We start from the raw sequence: 18,124 nt of genomic DNA on the forward strand, positions 1-18,124 counted from the left end.
TGCTCTGTCGTCTTCTCCTGGCTGAGCAGCCTCGCACCCCTCATCCGGGAAGAAATAACTGGGTTCTGCGTAGCTCGTCTCACCTCTGGCACCAAAATTTGACCTCTCTTGCATCAGATGCAGAGAAAGTGATGGATGGTCTGTCTGCTTTCCGGGCTGTTCCTGTCCCCGGTGAATTTTAGCCATGTTCGTGTTTACATGGCATTTATGAGCGCCTCACGACAAGGCGCGCAGTGCAGAGCAGCCTGCTCCTCTGGTTACTTACTGCTTCAAACAGCCGGCAGGCTCAGGCAGGCAGTGCTGCGTCATTTTTACAGTCGGCTGTTTCTTGGGAAGGTTTTTTTCACGGTCAGGAAAGACTGATAGTTAAAGGAAAAGGAAAAAACCACTCTCCCAAAGCCTAGAGACTGAGGAAAAGGGGGGAGATAGCAAGGCACTCATGAGGAATCGAGCATTGCGTTCAGCTCTTGAGTATTTCCCGCATAACCTTGAGCAACTCTCCTGCTGCTGCTTGTTTCTCAATTTTCCCCTTTGTAAAAGAGAAAACGGCGTTTGATAACAGCCCCCCTCTGCCTTGTGCTGTGTGGGAGGCGGAAAGATGGGGAAGTGCTCTGATGTTATGATGAGGAGAGCCACCCAGGCTAAGCCGGCTGGAAGAAAAAGGACTGAATTAACTGATTGAGCAGGACTTAACCCCCAGTGTACAAGGGGTGATCAGATGGTATGTCTGTACGGAGTCCTTAAAGCAAAGCAGCGGTGTCTTAATTGTGGAAGTATTGGAGGCAAACGAGCAGCTCAGATGGGATTTAAGGTCCCCCTCTCCTTCATTTGCATTTAATAATTTCTGCTCCCTCTCTTTCCAGAAATACCCGATTGTCTGGCAGGGCCTTTTGGCTCTAAAAAACGACACGGCTGCTGTTCAGCTCCATTTCGTCTCTGGTAATAACGTCTTGGCGCACCGGTCCCTGCCGGCACCGGAGGGAGGACCGCCGCTGAGAATCGCTCAGCGCATGCGACTGGAGGCTTCGCAGCTGGAGGGTGTTGCACGGAGAATGATGGTGAGGGGTTGGGACGGGGCGAGGACGTGTGTTTGGGAAGGGCTGACACCCATGTGCTGAAAACGGGGCTGCTCTTAGCAGCTGTGTAACCAAAACTCGCACCGCTTCTCCCGGAAACCTCGGCTTTCGTTGCTTTTGTCACGTTATTTTGGGGTTCTGGTGGTAGCTGTGCGATTCCTTCGTCCCAGTGTGGGTTGCAAGTCACGAGCAATAAGTTTTCCTCTGCATTCACGCAAAAGGGAACGGTGGGGCTGGGAAACCTTTGAAGTCACCCATCCCTCAGCTCTGGAACGAAATCCTGCTGGCTCCAACACGTCTGAGTAAGGTGGAAAGTGGAATTCGGGTTGGAAATGAGTAGCTTTCAGGCCTTTTCACCATCTCCTGGGCTGGCTGAGCTTTCAGCAAGTCTTTTGTAACTTTGAAGGAGTTCAAAGAGAGGATTTTCCACTGCAGATAATGTTTGCTGGGAACAGGCCCCTTCCTGACTTACATTTGACTTAATTACTGTATTTTCTTTGCAGGTGGAGAGCGATTACTGCCTGTTACTGGCCTTGCCTTGTGGCCGGGATCAGGAAGATGTAGTGAATCAGACTGAGTCACTGAAGGCCGCGTTCATCAGCTACCTGCAGGCTAAGCAAGCTGCAGGCATCATCAACGTTCCCAACCCTGGCTCTAATCAGGTATTGGCAGGAGAAGCCCTGAAACACCGCGGATAAATTAAATCGATAGATAAACGGGCGGACAGCCTTCCACCTTGGCTCTTTGCTTAAGATTGTCATTGAGCTGGCTTGTTTTTACTGTTAAAGCACACCCCCTCCTGTTTACTGTGCTGGCATCTTCACATCACCAATCAAAACACTGGTATAATTGATTTAATTACTGAAGATGAACCACAAAGCCCAAGAAAACCCCAGACATACGTTCAGTTTGTTCACAGCCCTACATAGTTGGCTGAAAACAAAACAAACCCATTTTCCAACCTTTTTTTTTTCTTTTTCCTCTGTTCCAAGTAGAGTCCTTGGTTCTTCCTCGTATCATACCATGATTTTTCCAGAACACTTCCAGAACACCTGGTGTTTCCTTGCTCTTGGCCCTGTAACTACAAAAGATTGGAGTTTGGCAGCATGGAGCATTTATTTCAGATGTGTTGCTGCATTGAATCAAATTTAATCTGTTCCCTGGATGTAAAAAAACCCGGAATGAGCGGTCAGCACTCAGAGCAACCGCTGAAATGATAATTAACGGGAATTTTTCTGCCTTTCCCGGTAAACCAGCCAGCTCTTATGTCCCTGGCGTGGAAAAACTCCCCACCATTGGGGCACAGTGTGTCCTTTTTTGCCTAATTGCTCTGGTTTATGCGCACTTAAGTGCCCCAAACCCAGGCCGTTTGTCCTGTTTTCAAACACTGTAGGCCCCGATGGCCCTGGTTTGTGTCTGATCTGTGTCCCGTTTCTGCCTTGCAGCCTGCCTATGTTCTGCAGATCTTCCCACCCTGCGAATTTTCGGAAAGCCACCTGTCCCGCCTAGCCCCGGACCTCCTTGCCAGCATCTCCAACATCTCTCCTCACCTGATGATTGTCATCGCGTCGGTATGAGCTGTTTACCGGTTACTGACTTTTATTATTTTTTTTTTCCAAGGCCCTGCAGCAAAAAAAAAAAAAAAAAAAAAAAAGCCCACAAAAACCACAAAAAAAAATTAAAATAAAAATAAATAAAAAGAGAGAGAGAGAAAGTAATGAAACAAGAAAATGCTGCCAGACTACCAGCCTCCTGCCCTAACTGGCCTCGATCAAACTGTTGCTGGGTAGCGGTTCCGCTACCTTGTATGTTTACATATTGCTTTAGCTTACGGACAACTGATGCACTCAGCAGGCGGACTGGTATTGGGTTTCTGTGCCTCCTTTTGGGGAAAAGATAAAGGATGGCTTATTTTTTTTAACAAAAAAAAAAGGAAAAAAATAAAAAAGAACCTGAACTGCCTTTGCACTAAATTAGTGACTCGGACCTTTGCACAGTTGGAGACACGCTGTGACGTTCTGGATGTCTTGACACACATTAACACGCGCCGTGGACTAAACGCAGGACCTGGGGACTTCTGCTGAAATTTGTGGGTCAAGGATCATTTCACACATTATCTTTTTTTACTTTTATTTTATTGGTTGGTTTTTTTGTTTTGTTTTGGTTTTGTTTTATTTTTTTCTGGATGTGAACCTTCCTCTCCTCCACTTGCCCCTGCTGCAGCCGTCTTCTCTTCATCTGGGATGTACAGTTTACACTGAAAAAAAAAAAAAAAAGAAAATACAAAACAAAAAAAAAACCAACAAAAAAAAACAAAAGGGAGAGCTATTTTCCTTCCTGGTGGGATATGCAGAACTCAGTGGGTGTGTGTATATATAAATATATATATAATATATATAAATATATATAATACTGACTTTAAAAAAAAAAATCAAATCCCCACAACATACATTTTTTTTTAATCTGTGCCAAAAATGTGTTTTCAGAGAAAATCTTATTTTCATACTCAGACTTTGTATTGTCACTCATTTGTAAGTGCGCTTCATTTAAACATGCCCCCCCCTCGTCTCATGAGCTGTGGAAGTGTTATACACTTGTACAAAAGACTTTCGACCCCCCCCCCCTTTCCCCCCTTCGCCTTCCCTAACACTTATTAATTTATGGAACTGTTTTTTTCGCAGCGCAGTTTTGTTTTGTGTGTCCATTGGATTACAAACTTTATTAAAAAATACAAAACACCTCGGCGCCCGGATCTCATCCCTCGGCCGCTCGGGATGGGGGGGGGAGAGCAGAAGGAGGTGTGGGGGCTCCCCCAGGAGTCAGCACCAGTCTCTTGTTTAAAAAACAAACAAACAAACAACAAAAAAGGTAATTTTACCAGAGTAAATCAAATCTCTGTTTATTTTCCCTTGCGTGTTGTTAGTATTTGTTGAAAACCAAAGCTGAAATTTTTTGCTCTGCTGTTGATTTTGGTACGTGCCAACAACAAAAAATAATCCCTGAATTTTGATATTCACCAGCCTTTAAAAAAACAGGAGCCAGACTTTGCCTTTTTCACTGCTTTTCCACCCAAAACCGCAGGAGGGAAGCAGCGCCGGTGGGAGCCACCGAAACCCTCAGTTAACCACCAGCGCTGGTGCGAGTGGGTTAAATCAAGAGGATACGGTAAGGAAGCAGATTTAGGAGAAAATGGGGTGGGTGGGGGCGTGTCTGGACCCTCTGCCGCGGGAGCAGCTGGGGTGGGACCCTCGGCTGCCCCCGCACTGGGCAGTTGCTGTCTGTGTGTCTGTGCCGCGGCCGTACGGCTGGAGCCAGGATTGGGCCTGAACCCCCAGCCCCAGCAATGGCCACAGGGATGCTGGGGGGCTTGAGGGGCCCCATCCTGCCTGTGAGTGGAGGCCAGGAGAGCGAAATTGTTTTTTGGAGGTGGCCTTTGGGGCAAAAAGCCCATTTTTAGGGAATTTATGCCAGCAGGTAGAGGAGGTGTGGGTGCGTGTCTGTCACCCACCCCAGGGCACTGACCACCGGGGGGGTTTGTGCCCCTTGTCCTGCCCCGGGAGGAGCCCAGATCTGGCCCCTTCACCCCATGGGGGCCCTTGGCCCCAGCCGCACCCCCAGACCCCTGGGACTGAGCTACTCACGCCTATCTTCATCCTGCAGCACCTTTTTGTCCTTCTTTTAACCCAAACCAGGCCATGCACTGCCCTCAGCCTGGGGGAGCAGGGCCGGGGGCTCTCCCCCTTTACCCCAAACCCGCCCCTGGCTGCTCTTGGGGAGTGCAAATCCTGAACCACCTTTTTTCCCTTTCTCGGCTTGATTTTCGACATATCTCACCCTTGTTAGCAATTAAACAAGTATTTCAGTAATCCCAGATGGGCTCCAGCTCCTTCCCCTCGCAGCAAGACCAGACCCAAAGCATCACAGGGTGGGGGCAGGGCACAACATGCCTGTGCTGTGTCCCATCCCCCCCCCGCCCCCCCGAGCATCAGCCGTTAGAAAATATTGCAATTTATTCCATCTCTCTCCTTCCAGAAATACACTTTTTACACCATTTCCAAGCAGCTGTCTTTTAAATAAAGGCGAGGGGGAGTTCACTCGGGGGGCGGCTGACCCTCCCCAGCTGTGGGCTGGGGAGCCAGGGGGGTGGCGGGGGTCTCGGGGGGACCATCCCGAGTTCGGAAGAGGAGTTCTCCGGCGGGAATGACCTGCTCCGTTTGCCAGGCGGCGGCGGTTCCGTATTGCTGGTAAAAGTCCGTGTCAGCCTGGAACATGACGAGGGCTTGGGCCGTGTGGATGCGGACGTGCTGCGCCAGGCTCGTGGCATCCAGGAATTTTTCCCCACAGGAATCGCAGGCGTAGAGGATCTGGGTGTTGGGGTCTGTGAGGGGAAAGAGGGGGGTGACACACACCCTGGGGTGGATGGGGGTGGCGGGGCAAGGAGGCAGCCGCCCCCCTCCCCTTCCCTTTCTCACCTGCTTCTTGCACTTGCTTCACTGCTTTGGTGATCTCGGCTTTAAGTGCTTCAGTCTCGTCCGCCGTCACGGCGGCGGCTACCGGCACCACTGCAGGGGGAGAGAAGGGGGGTGGGGGGTTGGGAATGCTGAGTGGGGGGCAAGGACATGTGGGGGGCACATCCTGGCTGGAGCAGGACGCTGGATTTTGCCCAGCACAGTATTTAGGAAGGGGCTCCAGGCAGGCCACCACATTTCCCAGCCTCGAGCCACAGCAATGGCTGCTGCACCCCATGGACAAGCCTCCAGGCTCCTTTGGGAGGGGCTCTTGGGACCCCCAAGCCGCTCCCCATTGGACTAACGTCCCTTTGGGGACACCCCAAGCTGCTCCCCATGGTTTAACGGCCCTTTGGGGATGGCTCCCAGGACCCCCCGGCTCACCTGTGAGCTGTGTGACAGCGGTGGCCGCCAGCGCCTCGGTGGCCAGCGTCACCATGTCATCGGAAGCCACCGTGACGATGTTGACCTCGTCGCCTTCCTCCGGCTCGAGGATTTTGATGCCGGCCTTGCCCTGATGCACCGTCTTCACGTGGGAACGCAGGTTGTCCACCCGGTTGAAACCTCGGCCGCACTTGTCGCACAGGAACGGCTTCTCCCCTGGGAACGAGATGAGGAATTTGGGGAGGGGGGTTGTTAAAGATTTGGGGAGGGGGCAGTTAAATGGTTTGGGGGGCTGTTGGGAGCCCTGGCGGTACCCACCGGTGTGGATAATGATATGTTTGGAGAGATCGCCCACATTGACGAAGGCTTTGTTGCAGACGGTGCATTTGTGGGGTCGGATATTGTCATGGTGCCGGATGTGGTTGGCCAGTTGGCTCGACTGCACGAACCTGGGGCGGGGGGACACGGTGGTCACCGCCAGCCCCCTCCCCAGCAATGACACCCTGGAACCTCCAGAGCCCCCCTAAAACTGACGAGCGGCCCCTCACCTCTTGCCGCAGCGTTCGCAGACGTAGGGCTTCTCCCCCGTGTGCTGGCGCACGTGGGCGATGAGGGAGCTCGCTTGGGTGAAGGCCTTCCCACAGATCAAGCACTGGCATGGCTTCTCTCCTGTGGGAGAAAAGGGAAAGGTGGGCAGGGAATTGATATAAAAAAATTATCTCAAAAATCTCCCCAAAAGCCCTTGGGAAAGAGCAGAGCTGTGTCCCTACCGGTGTGGATGCGGACGTGCCGCTGCAGCGCGCCGGGGTCGGCGAATTGGCGCTGGCAGTGGACGCAGACGTAGGGTTTCTCCCCGCTGTGGATCCGGAGGTGCCGCTTCAGGTTTCCTGAGAGCAGACGGGGCTCAGCCAGGGGACACCAGCACCCTCCCTCCCTCCGCGCACCCAGGTGGCTCCCTTGGGAAAGCCCGTCGCTGTTTATGGAGCAGGGGCTGCACCTCGGCCAGAGGCCAGGATCAGGCAGTAATGTGGGGGTGGGGACAGCCAGAACAGGCATCTGGGGATGGAGAGATGCTGTTGGGCTCATCCAGACCCCTCCGGCTCCGCAGCGGTGTGAGGAGAGGGGAGGGGACATCCCTGTCCCCACAGGCTGGACCAAGGGCTCCTTCCTGGAGCACCCCGGGGTGCAATCCCACGGGGGAACCCAGCCTGGCCCCGTAGAGGAGGACAAATTTATGCACCACAACTGTGGCACCACAGCAAAGAGGTTGAAACCCTCCCGTGCCCAGGATGAACTCCCTTCTCTGGCTCCAAACTGCCCCCTCCGCCCCCCGGAGCGGTCCCTGTGCCCCCCCAGGCAGCCAAACCTCCGTCGCTGGGACCTCACCACCTACCAACCCCGTGGTACCTGAAGTGGTGAACTGTTTGCCGCACTCCCGGCACTTCAGGGGCCCATCCGCGATGTGAATCTTCAAGTGAGCCTTCAAGTTCCCCACCTAGGGACAGACAGAGGGATGCAGACAGCCCCCGGCCCCCATCACCCCATCTCCCCCCGGCCCCGGAGGGACACGAACAGCCGCGGGGCCGGCTCTTCCCCTCGCCCAACTCACCTGGTTGAATTTCTTGTCGCAGTGGGGACACTTGTGCTCCTTGTCGGTGTCGTGGGTCTCCAGGTGCCGCATTTTCGAGGTGGGATCGGAGAAGGAGCGCCCGCAGTAGTCGCACTGGTACGGTTTCTCCCCGCTGTGGACCAGCTGGTGCCGTTTCAGGTTGCCAGAGGTGGTGAAGAGCTTGCCACAGTCGTCACAGCGGTATTTGGCCTCTCCCGTGTGCCGTTTCTTGTGGAGGTTCAGCAGGCTGATGAGGCGGTAGCTCTTCCCACACTCCTCGCAGCCGTAGGGCTTCAAGGGGCTGATGGAGGAGATGGGGCCATCACGTCGGGGGGAAGAACTGGTGTGCCGAGCTCTCACCGCGCCGCTCCGAGCTCCGCCACCCCAGCTAGACCCGTCTGGATCCCATGGGATGTCTTGAAGCAATGCAAAAGGGAAGGATGGGCAGAAACGCAGGTCTTCTCCTGACCACCCCAACATGCCAATGGATTTTGCAAGGGTTTGATCTTTTGCGGTAAAAGCCGCACTTTTTTAGGCCCGGCCAGCGTCTTTTCATGCCTGGTGCCATCCAAACGAGCTGCTGGGAGCCTCCAACCCCACAGCGCCGAGCCCGCCAGACCAGCACGAGAGGCAGAGCGGTGCTGGCCGCCGTACTGGCCTCTCGCTCACACCCTCAGCCGGCCACCAGCACCGTCACAAGCATTTCTCCCCCCCACTTGGCCTGGTGGCACCTCTTGGTCCCCTGCATCGCCGTACCTGTGCGTCTTCTCGTGGGCTTTGCACGCAGCCGGGTCGGAGAAGGCTTTGTTACACTCCCTGCAGGAGAAGGGTTTCTCGCCGGTGTGGATACGGATGTGCCGCTTGAAGTTACCGGTGTGGGTGAACTCCTTGCCGCAGTCCTGGGGACAGAGAGAGACAGGCTGGTGACACCCGGTGTCCCCAGGGGACAGGAGACGCCGCTCGGGTGGCGGCCGGCCTCACCTCACACTTGTGCGTGACGGAGCCGTAGGCTTTCGACTCAGTCCTGTCGCTGTAAGTACCGGAACGCAGCAGACGGGTTTCACCCGAGTTTTCCTGCCCGGAGTCGGTGCTCCCCGATTCGTTATCTTCAGCATTTTCTCCATTCTCCAGCTGGGGCTGCCCTTCCTTGGGGATTTTAGTCTCCTCTTCCTCCTCTGCCGTCATCTCCCCCTCTTCCTCCTTCCCTTCCAGCTCCATCTCTGTAGGCAGTTAAAAAATAGGTTGTGACAAATTGGGTTTGTGTCTCGAGTGCTGCTCCCCACCTGCATTTCCTAACTCTAAGCCTGGGCTTAAGGCAACGGGGATTAGACCTGCCCTACCGTGCCCGGGGAAATCCTGGGAACTCCATCGCTTGACACAGGTGCCCAGACCTCTGCCTGGAGTCAGCTGGGATTTGCAGATTATTAGCCCTAAAATCCCCAACCCTGTACAGACAGAGGAGCATTTCCCACCCTCTCCTAGCTCTGCCCCGTGAAAACTGCTGCTGTGGGCTCTGCGACTTGCAGGAGAGAGCTCTTGCACAGCAAAACTCACGCTAACAAAATTAATTCCATGGAAAACAAGGGTTCAAGCCTTGCCCAGCTTTGTTTCAGCCCTGCTGAAGGGCATGGGCAGACAGCAAATCCCGGCCACCGCCCTCGCTCACGAACACACCTCCTGTTTCGGCACCCTGAGAGACGCTGCCCTTTGCTGTGGTGCTGCCGCTGCCGGCGACGCTCTCCGCTGGCTGCCGGTGGCTGGGAAAATTGGCGTTGGAGCCATCCTGGATGGCAGCATCAGCCCCTACAAACGACAGAAGGTCTCAGGCACGTGTGGGGAGACACACAGGCTCCACACAGCAGAGTCTGGCAGCAGGACAGTGTGTTGGGGTAGGTAACAGCGGGATTTTGGGTGTCATCCCTTGGTGGCTCACCTTCTTGGCCACCCAGCTGCTCCACCTGCGCCTCAGGGTGAGCTGCTGTGGCTGCGGGCGTCTCTTCCTTCCCCTCCGCGTCGGGAGGAACTGGTTTGGTTTTGTCAAGGTCACCCAGTGCTTCTGTCACCAACGCCTTGTCCTTGACGGTCGCCTTGTCGGCCCCTGCAAGGGAAGAGCGATCCAGCTTCGGCTGCCCATGCAGGGGCACCTCAACGGCTGCCAGAAGGGTTCCCAAATCCCGTACGGATTCAAGGAAGCTTCAGCTCTTCAACGGCCGGTGCCACACAGGGGCAATCAAACCCCATCCAGACATCATCGCGCACCAGATGCACCCAGGACGTGGGTCTGGATGGTGGCCAGAGCACGTGGCTGCTTTGTGGGGTGATTCTGAGAATCCTTGGATGAGGGGATGCTACGTACCGATCTGGGCAGGGGGCTGCTGGCTCTCGGCAGGGCTTACTGCCGGCACAGTGAGGGACTTGAGAGCGTGGCAAGCGCTGACGATCTCCTGCATCTGCAGGAAACCCGCCACGGCCAGCACGTCTTCCACGTTGTCGGAGTTTAGGCTTAGCTTAGCCGTGTACATGAACTCCAAAACCTGGCCCAGGCCTGCAAGGGAGGCGATGCAACCAGAAATAAGCTCTCACCGCTCAGCCATACAATTTTGAAAAGCTCAAAGCGCATGAAACAACAGGGTGATGAGCCTCCCTCAAACCCTGGGCACCAAACTGCTTTGTTTAAGCAGCTCAGAGGGCTGTCAGGCAACCCTCTTCCTACCTGCCGCGTTGCTGATGTCGAGGTGCACCACATCCTTCTGGTCAACGAAGAGCATCCTGAAATACTCGCTGCAGGCTGCCAGCACGGCTTTGTGGGCCTTGAAGTCGATGCCGTCCACCACGAAGGTGCAGTCGCACAGCAAACCCAGCTGCCGCTGCTGGTTCAGCTGTTCCAGGACTTGCTTGCTGTGTTGGGGGAAATCCATGGCTGTGGGGGGAGAAAAACAAACCCCGACACCGCGTCAGAAAGGGCCATGAAGCAGGACAGATCACAAAGCCCTGGATCAACCACAACCCTGCCCTGTTAGTTAAAAAACGCAGCCCAAAAAGCTTAATTTCAGCTCCTTGCTACAGCCACCTGCCTCCCCCACCAAATACAACCCCAAAATCTTTCCTGTAACAGCTGCAATGCCACCACAGGGCTGGAGTGAGAGTTGATTAACAGTCAATATATTTTTTGCCATCCTAACAGCATTTAAAATACACTTATTGCTCTTCAACCGGTTCAAGCTGCAAGCAGGATCCCTGCTGCCTCCAAAAACACGAGTGCCATCACTCCTTGGGTGAGCAGGTGGTGCCACCGCTCCTGTTGCACAGCACAGAAAGTGTTCATCAGAATCTTCAAGCTCCTGACCACTTCAGGTGCTCACGTCACAATACTGAGTGATTTTTAATTTTTTATCATGTGTTTGGAGGGAGTTTTCCCTGCTTGAAGCCCAACTTCGGCTGAGGAATGCTGCAGACTGCTGGGAACATGGTGAAAGCCCATTTTTCAAGCAGGTCCTCATCAGCAAAGGTTGAGGGGCACCATGAGCTTGATCTGCCGCCAGAAGCTGGGTTTTCTCCTGGGCTGTACCTGCAGGGGGCAGGGTAGAGAATGAAGGGTTTTCAAACAGCTACGTTTTCCAAAAATGATTCCGGGAGGGCTGAAGGGATCATTTCATCGCTTGCTAGGCAATGAAAGTCCAGCTAAAGTCCTTAAAGCTCCGGATGCTGGGAGAAGCAAAGTTATGGCCAGGGAAGCACTCCTGGTTTCGTTATGGCCAGGGAAGCACTCCTGGTTTCGATGTTCAGTTGATGCTCAGTGCCTCCCTGAAGGTTTCCAGCTCACAGTAGCTGCTTTTCCACTTCACCAGCTCTTAAAAGCAGCCCAGAGAATCCCAAGCTGGGGAAGGGCAACCGGTTTGGATCCACAAAACCAGGTTGCTTCCAGGCAGCCACGAGCATGTCCCTGCCTCTGGATCCTCTGGATCCCTGGGAGCCCTGCACAAGCACAGCAGGCGAGCGCCGCGGGCAGAGGGAGCCGCCTCCTGTCTGCTGCGAGTGCTAGCACCGTGCTCGGTGAAAGACCTGCCCAAGGACTGATCTGGCTTCCAAAATCATTCCCAGTGGAGATGAAGAAACCCAGACACCTGACAGCATCAGGTCACACACAGAGAGAGAAAGTTTTGCTCCCCAAAATCACTATTTGTCTTTGCAATTAACTCACCACCACTTCTCCCCAGCTCTCCAAAACGTGGGGTACTTTTTAACCAACACCCAAAGTGTGTCCCAAAATACATCCCTTGAGAGCCAGAAAAATCAGTATTTGTATCAAAATCTGCCTAAACCCCCGCACACGCATGACACTAAGGTCTGTAAAAGAAGCTCTGGAAAAATAGGGGAAGATTTTCCCAGCAACACAACCACCACTGCCTTCCAGGCTCAGAAAGCTCTGCGTGGCAGGACCTGAGAAATCACGATGGTTCGATGCTTTAAAAGGCTATTTTCCGTAATTTGTAGGAGGCACTTTGCATCTGAATGATGATTTTTATCACTCCCTGACTGGACTCGCCTCAGCTTTGCAAAGGAAGCAAAATCCCAAGAAATTCAACTCCAAAAAACTTCCATCTTTTCTGTGGTTTTCTCCGTAACGTCACATTACAGCTCTGTCAAAGCAAGCGCAGGCAGTGGGGCAATAGTTCGGATGAGCTGCATATCGCCCTCACACCCAAACGCTGTGCCCAGCGTCCCCCCAGCAGCTGAAATCACCTTTGCACACTAAAATCCCTGACTCAAGCCTTAAAAATCCCAAATATCTGAATCAAAAAACCCACGGTGCACTCAGAATGCCACCCTGGTTCCTTGCCACCAGGTGGGCACAGCCAGTTCGTGGTTCTGGTGCTGAGATCTGCCTCCATCCCTGACCGAACAGGATGCGCCGAAATAGGGATGGATCTGGGGGTGGATGCAGGGAGGGTAAATGCCAAATCAGGCATTGCTGGTCCACCTGACCTCTAAATAAATTAGCTCCCTTTAGTGCGAATCCATCGCTGTCAGCTGTTTAAGGTGCTGTCTGAGGACGCGTGTCAAATGCTCCTTGCCTGAAAAACAAAGATAAGCCAGGATCGGTGCCTGAACTCACCCCTGCGCTGCGAGGAGCGGAGATATCCAGAGGACCAAGTCTGCGCGCAAGACAGTTGCGGCTCTCCTCCAGAGCTTTCCCCCTTCCTGGTACTCAAGTCAGTCTCTACGCAGCCATCCTTGGAGAAACGGGACAAAAAGCTCCATTTTAAAACCCAAATCTCCCATGTCGAAGGCACTAAGGTCCGACATCACTGACCCAGGACTGGGCACCCCTCAATTTCACCCTGTCATTTCCCATCCCAGCCTCTCCCCAGTGCGGCTGTCGAGTCTCTCATTACCCAATTAATCATGGAAAAGCTTTGTTATGAGAACACCCACGCCTGCTGCACGTGCTCACAGAGATAAACAGAGTGGCTACAGTCCGAGGGAGCTTCCCACATGAGCTCCGTTATACTCTCTCACTTATTAATGACATTAACCTCTTCCTATACCTGCCACCCAAGCAGCTACCTATTAAAAGGACTCGATAAATCGGAAAAACCTAGTTTAAACGTTGCCTTTCAATGCTGTCAACCATCCAGCCATCCTTCTTATGGTGAGACGATAAAAAGGGAAGAGGGGGGGTTACTTTCTGCCTACCGTCATCTCCCTTCTTCTGTGTCAGCTTGGGGAACAAAGCAGCCCTAATCCTTTCAGTCTCTGTGAAGAGCTGTCTGTCCTCATTTCCAGTAACTGATTCTGCAACATTTTTAGTTAAAAAAATAAAGTTAAGAGCTGATATGACAAGAGCATTCAAGGTACAGATATACTAATAAGACAAATTACAAAACAGATAGACTCCAGAGTCTGTGGTCAGCAGCAAAACCAGAAGGCAAGTTCACATTTGGCTGTAAGGAAGGGAAAAATAACGACAAGTGATGACAGGCATGAAAAAAACACGGTGAAAAGGAGCTAAAAGAAGAAAGACACAAGGAGAAAGGTGAGCAGAGACACTCTGGACACCCCTCAGTGATCAGACCCCCCACAGACCCCTTGGCTGTTTAGTTTTCAGTCCCATGGATGCGCTCGTGCAGCTCCTGACGCGGCTGTGCAGGCAGGGCTGCCCGCAGGTAACTGGAGCCCTGGGCTGCAGCAGGCAGGGAGCCAGCACGGCCGCTGAGGCATCGCCAGACCTCAAGCTCTGCCGTGAAAACCGCCCATTCCTGCGGCACCCGGATGATGAACTACAAAACCTTCACCTTCCTTGAAAAACCCTGCCTTTGGAACGCTGCCCCATGCCTGAAATTTCAGCGGAAGCTTCTGACGCAGAAATGCAATGAGGGAAACGTGGCTTGTCCATGAAACGTGCCCAAGAAGCAACACCCGCAGAGGGCACGTACAGCCAGTACAGGCTGTCACCACAGCAAAAATGATGCCAGAAGATGAGAAAAACCCTTTTTTCCTTGAGCTGCTGCACGAAGCTTTGAAGTTTTCTCCACTCTTCTGCCGGCGACGTCCTTGACACGCAGGTAGACAGCTCGTGTGGCGTGAGGGGACTCATCCTGCACAGCGCTGGCTGTCAGGGCTGCATCCCCCCAAGACGCCTGACCGTGTCCTGAGGGGGTGGCGGCTGCCCCACGCGTGGGGGGCACAGGGCTTCACTCCTGACCTCCCCCCAGAGCACCCCACGGCTCCGTGGGGGGACACCCCCCCTGGACAGGGCCATGCTGGTGAGGGGGGGCTGGCGAGGGCCCTGCCGAGCGCTAGCAGCCCCCCGTTCCCCTCAGGGCAGCCGCCCTAGGCCTCTGCGCCTGAGGGGGGTCACAGGGAGTGGGGCACACAAATCCGGGGGCAGAAGGGCTGCCACAGCCGCCCCCCGCGCTGCTCAGGGGACGGCAGGACCCCCACGCAGCCTGCCCTCAGAACACCGGGGGCCGCACACCCGGGCGCCCCTCAAAACGGCTCCTTTTTAGGGGGGAACCCCCAGGCAGCGAGCTGGGCCGCAGCCCCTTTCCCCTCCCAGCCCCCCTAACTCTCCAAAGCCCCCTCCCCAGGCCCTCCAGCCACCCCCCCGGACAGCCCCCCTCCCCCCCAAGCCGCTACCTGCCATGCCGGGCCCGGCGGGGGCCTCACACCGCCGCCCGCAGCGCTCACCGTGACACGGACCAGACAAAGGGCGCCGCCATCTTGGCGCCGGGCGGAAGCGGCGTCGCCCTCCCCCGCCCACCGGCCGCCCCGCCGCGCATGCGCGGCCACTCGCGGGGCGCGAACTACGCCTGCGCGCTGCGCCGTGGCCCCGCCCCCTCCCCGCCCTCCCGCGCTCCCCTCAGGCGCGTCGCCATGACAGTGCGGGGTGGCTGGGCGGCGGGGACCGCCGGCGCGGCCCCTGCGGCTCCCTGGGGGGCGAGGGGCTCTGTTCCGCCATGCTGTGTACCCCTAAGGGCTCTCGTTCCCGCTCCGGGGTTGCCCGCAGCCCTAGGCGTGCCAGCGGGCCGACGCGTCGGGCAGTTGCCATGATGGCGGCCGCAGGGGATGGGCTGGCCCTGTGCTCCCCGCAGGTCCGACAGCTGTTAATGCTGCCTGAAGTGCGGCCTCTGTGCGGGCAGACCCCCTCAGGTGGGCGTGCGGGGCCAGGTGGCATGAGAGGCCCTGCAGGGATGGCAGCTGTGCACTGCCGTGACTTGGCGCAGGTGCAGGCGGCTGGCTGGAAAGCGGGCAGCCCCAAAAAGCGTAAAACTTCCTTTTAGCAATCTGTTGCCCCCTAAGGCCAGATTTCGGCCTGCCTGCCCAAAGCAAGCCCAAGCTACTGCGGGGTCTGCTGGGAGAGGGGCTCTGAGCTGTGCCTTTGCCCGCTCTCCGTTACCCCCAAATCTTACCCCCTGTGCAAAACCAGCCGGCTTGGGGGGGGTGAAAAAGTGGGCTTTTTAATTCCTGCTTTCCTGCAGCTTCATGGGTGAGGGCCACCTAGCAGCCTGTCACCACTAGGTGGCGATCTGTGACCGCCGTGGGTGGCTCCCGGCCTGCTGGGGTGCCCTGGGCACGCGGGGGTGGCATGTCGTGACAGAGCAGACACAGCCCATCGCAGAGGATCAGCGACAGGGCTGCTCCTCGCCTCCGTGGCTCCAATTCCCTAAGCTGTGCTCTGGCGGCTTTTATAACCATTAAGAGCTTTTAAAAAACTTTTTAAACATCGTTCCTCGCAGGATGCTGCGGCGGGGCGTACCCTCAGTGATCGGCAGTGGCCCGAGGAGCTGCTGGATGAGCTGTGTGTTTGTGTGTGTGTCCGGCGCTGCAGGTGTGTTAACGCAAGTCATGAGTCGTTAGGAGACAAGTGGGGACGAGGTGACCTCGGAGCTGGAACAGCAACACGAGCTGGGCAGTGTGTGGTAGCTATAAACAGCTGCTCGCCCTGAACAGGCGCCTGACTGTTGTTTGTACACACAGGGAGATGGAGCTGGGGATTTGGGGAAGCTTTTGGGCCCCCAGAAAGAAGCCCCTGGGTTTGACAGCCAGGCTAGGACCATCATCCCGGCTGGGGCTGCCTGGGGCTTCCCTGAGGGTGGTGGGTGCAGGTGGGCGAGGGGAGGAGGAGGATTTGGTGACCTTCCAGGTGGGCCAGCGGCCGAACAGCTGAGGGAATGGCTCAGAAATAGAGTGTCAGGGAAGAAATGAGTCACCCCGGGCTGGAAATAAATGGGGCAGCGGGCACTGGAGGGGAGCTGGGTCGGCTCCTTGTCCCTGTTTTTGTCAGGAAGAAGGAATCACTTGCAGGACCCCTTACTGAGACACCCCTTGGGGCTGAACCCGCAGCCCTTTTGGGGGAAATGCATCAAGAAAACAATAAAAAACGGAGGAGGCAGCAGTCAGGCGTTCTCAATAATTTATCACAAGCTGTATATACAGGGACAAGCTCTGGCAGAAGGTCGGGGAAGGGAACCTCGCTCCTCACTCCCGGCAGGGCTCTTGGCACGCCGGATCTTCCCCATCAACCCTCGCCAGCTAAAAATCGCCGGAGCCGGGACTCCCCTCCGGAGTTTCTCCAGTGGGTGATGGGATGCGTCTCTCCACGCCGGCCCCTCAGCACAGGTCCCTGCAGGGGAGCATTCCTGTTCCCTACCCCACATCCCGCCTCCTTCCCAAATCACCTAAATAATTAAGGGGGGCGGGGGGAGTGGAAGGGACCCCCGACCCCTCAGATCTTGATCTCAGTCCGGAAGGTTTGCTGGACATGGTCGGTGTGCTTGGCGGGCTGTCGCTGAGCCCGGATGGTCAGCGTGCCGTCATCCCCCAGCGAGGACGACACCGATGTGGGGTCCACGTCTTCGGGCAGCTGGCATTTGTGGGTGAAGGTGTTCATGACGGTGCCGTCTGCGGCCAGCTGGGAAAAAATAAAATGGGTGAAAAAAGGGGCGATTTTGGGGTGCAAGCAGGACAAGGGCTCATTGTTCCCTGCCCTTGGGTGAGGCTGGCGGTTGCGCCTTGTGTGTGGGTGGTAATGTTTATCTCTGCTAGGGGATGGGTGGCACGTGGGTGGCATCGGCAGGGGGACAAAGTGCTTTTTTTGGCTGGCACCCGCCTCAGAGAACGGTGATTACAGAGCTCCTGGGTCTCCTGGGCTTTGTTGCTGTGAAATACGGGGCCAAAAGGCGAGGAAATGGTGAATTAAACCCCACTGAGGTTTATAGCCTTGGCCATTAGGAAGTCGGGTGGGAGATGGAGGATCCCTGTGTCCCCCACGTGAGGATTTTGGGGTCCCCCACAATGGGGGAGAGTGGGGAGGGGAGGGAGCACCCACCTTCTCGGCATGCACCTCGATCTGGTTGTTGGAGGTGGTGACGATGATGTCCTCGGGGGCGAAGTCGGTGACATCCACTGTGAACTGATAGGTGTTGCCCAAGGTCTTCACCGCGCCGGTGTTGCCAGGCCGAGCTGCCGGAGAAGGGGCGGTCACAGCCGCGGTTCGGTGGGGGTCCCCCCCTAACGCCTCTGGGGGTCACAGCCACAGCGATGTGGGGGTGCTCCCCCCACCCCAACTCACCTGGGAACCCCAAGGTCTCGCCGCGGGGCCGGACGAAGCTCCCAAAAAGCTCCATGGTGCCGGCGGGCGACGCTGCCCGGTGGAAGCTGTGCTCCGATCGGAAAGCAGCCGAGGATTGCACGTTCATCCACCGCTCCCCCCACACCTCCACCCCCGGCTCCCACTGGGGAGGAAGAGCGAAGCCCCCTTCCTCGTCCTCCTCCCGGTGAAGGCGAAGAGCCGGTTATTTCGGGGGGGGCGGCTTGACGAGCCTTTTAAAGCCTCGTTACGGCTCCCGGCCGCCTGCCAGAGCTCTTGTAAAACGGGCTAAATTTAGGTCTTGCGCCGGAGACGGTGGAAATTTTTCCCCTCTCCGTCTCCCCCCTCAGCGCCGTGGAATGCGATGCTGGCGTTCCTGCCTGTTATTAATGAGTAGTAATGATAATTAATTAAAATACTTATTAAATACTCCTCGCCCCGGGATGTACTTGGG

At 55.7% G+C, this 18,124-nt stretch overlaps 3 protein-coding genes across 13 annotated transcripts in view; 1 reads left to right on the forward strand and 2 right to left on the reverse strand.

Annotated features, from left to right (window-relative positions):
• Positions 1-2,730, forward strand: part of SPEN (spen family transcriptional repressor) — a 69,663-nt gene extending 66,933 nt beyond the window's left edge. For all 6 annotated transcript variants that reach the window (XM_037380860.1, XM_037380861.1, XM_037380863.1 and 3 more), the window contains 3 exons: positions 864-1,058; positions 1,580-1,738; positions 2,522-2,730. In XM_037380860.1, the coding sequence (XP_037236757.1) occupies positions 864-1,058; positions 1,580-1,738; positions 2,522-2,653 (486 nt within the window). In that variant the 3' untranslated portion in view covers positions 2,654-2,730. The remainder of the gene's footprint in view (positions 1-863; positions 1,059-1,579; positions 1,739-2,521) is intronic.
• Positions 2,731-5,068: 2,338 nt separating this feature from the next.
• Positions 5,069-14,840, reverse strand: ZBTB17 (zinc finger and BTB domain containing 17). 6 transcript variants are annotated; one of them, XM_037380870.1, is made up of 17 exons: positions 14,718-14,840; positions 13,275-13,373; positions 12,564-12,652; positions 10,291-10,497; positions 9,934-10,122; positions 9,511-9,675; positions 9,252-9,380; positions 8,559-8,797; positions 8,334-8,476; positions 7,578-7,878; positions 7,376-7,463; positions 6,739-6,855; positions 6,517-6,637; positions 6,287-6,417; positions 5,969-6,184; positions 5,549-5,638; positions 5,069-5,454 (listed from the first exon to the last, which is right to left on the reverse strand). In XM_037380870.1, the coding sequence occupies exons 4-17, from the start codon at positions 10,493-10,495 to the stop codon at positions 5,168-5,170; spliced, it is 2,421 nt and encodes an 806-aa protein (XP_037236767.1). In that variant the 5' UTR covers positions 10,496-10,497; positions 12,564-12,652; positions 13,275-13,373; positions 14,718-14,840; the 3' UTR covers positions 5,069-5,167. The 6 variants fall into 6 exon arrangements, with proteins under 6 accessions (XP_037236767.1, XP_037236765.1, XP_037236766.1 ...); XM_037380868.1 differs by lacking the exon at positions 12,564-12,652 and adding an exon at positions 12,694-12,811; XM_037380869.1 differs by lacking the exon at positions 12,564-12,652 and adding an exon at positions 12,694-12,811 and having other exon boundaries at positions 14,769-14,804.
• A 1,331-nt stretch (positions 14,841-16,171) lies between these two features.
• HSPB7 (heat shock protein family B (small) member 7) lies at positions 16,172-18,034 on the reverse strand. Its single transcript, XM_037380880.1, has 3 exons — positions 17,653-18,034; positions 17,410-17,543; positions 16,172-16,992 (listed from the first exon to the last, which is right to left on the reverse strand). Exons 1-3 carry the CDS (start codon positions 17,777-17,779, stop codon positions 16,807-16,809), a joined length of 447 nt encoding a protein of 148 aa, XP_037236777.1. The 5' UTR covers positions 17,780-18,034; the 3' UTR covers positions 16,172-16,806.
• Positions 18,035-18,124: the final 90 nt, after the last annotated feature.

This window comes from Falco rusticolus, chromosome 3 (assembly GCF_015220075.1).
Source record: "Falco rusticolus isolate bFalRus1 chromosome 3, bFalRus1.pri, whole genome shotgun sequence".
Lineage (NCBI taxonomy): Eukaryota > Metazoa > Chordata > Aves > Falconiformes > Falconidae > Falco > Falco rusticolus.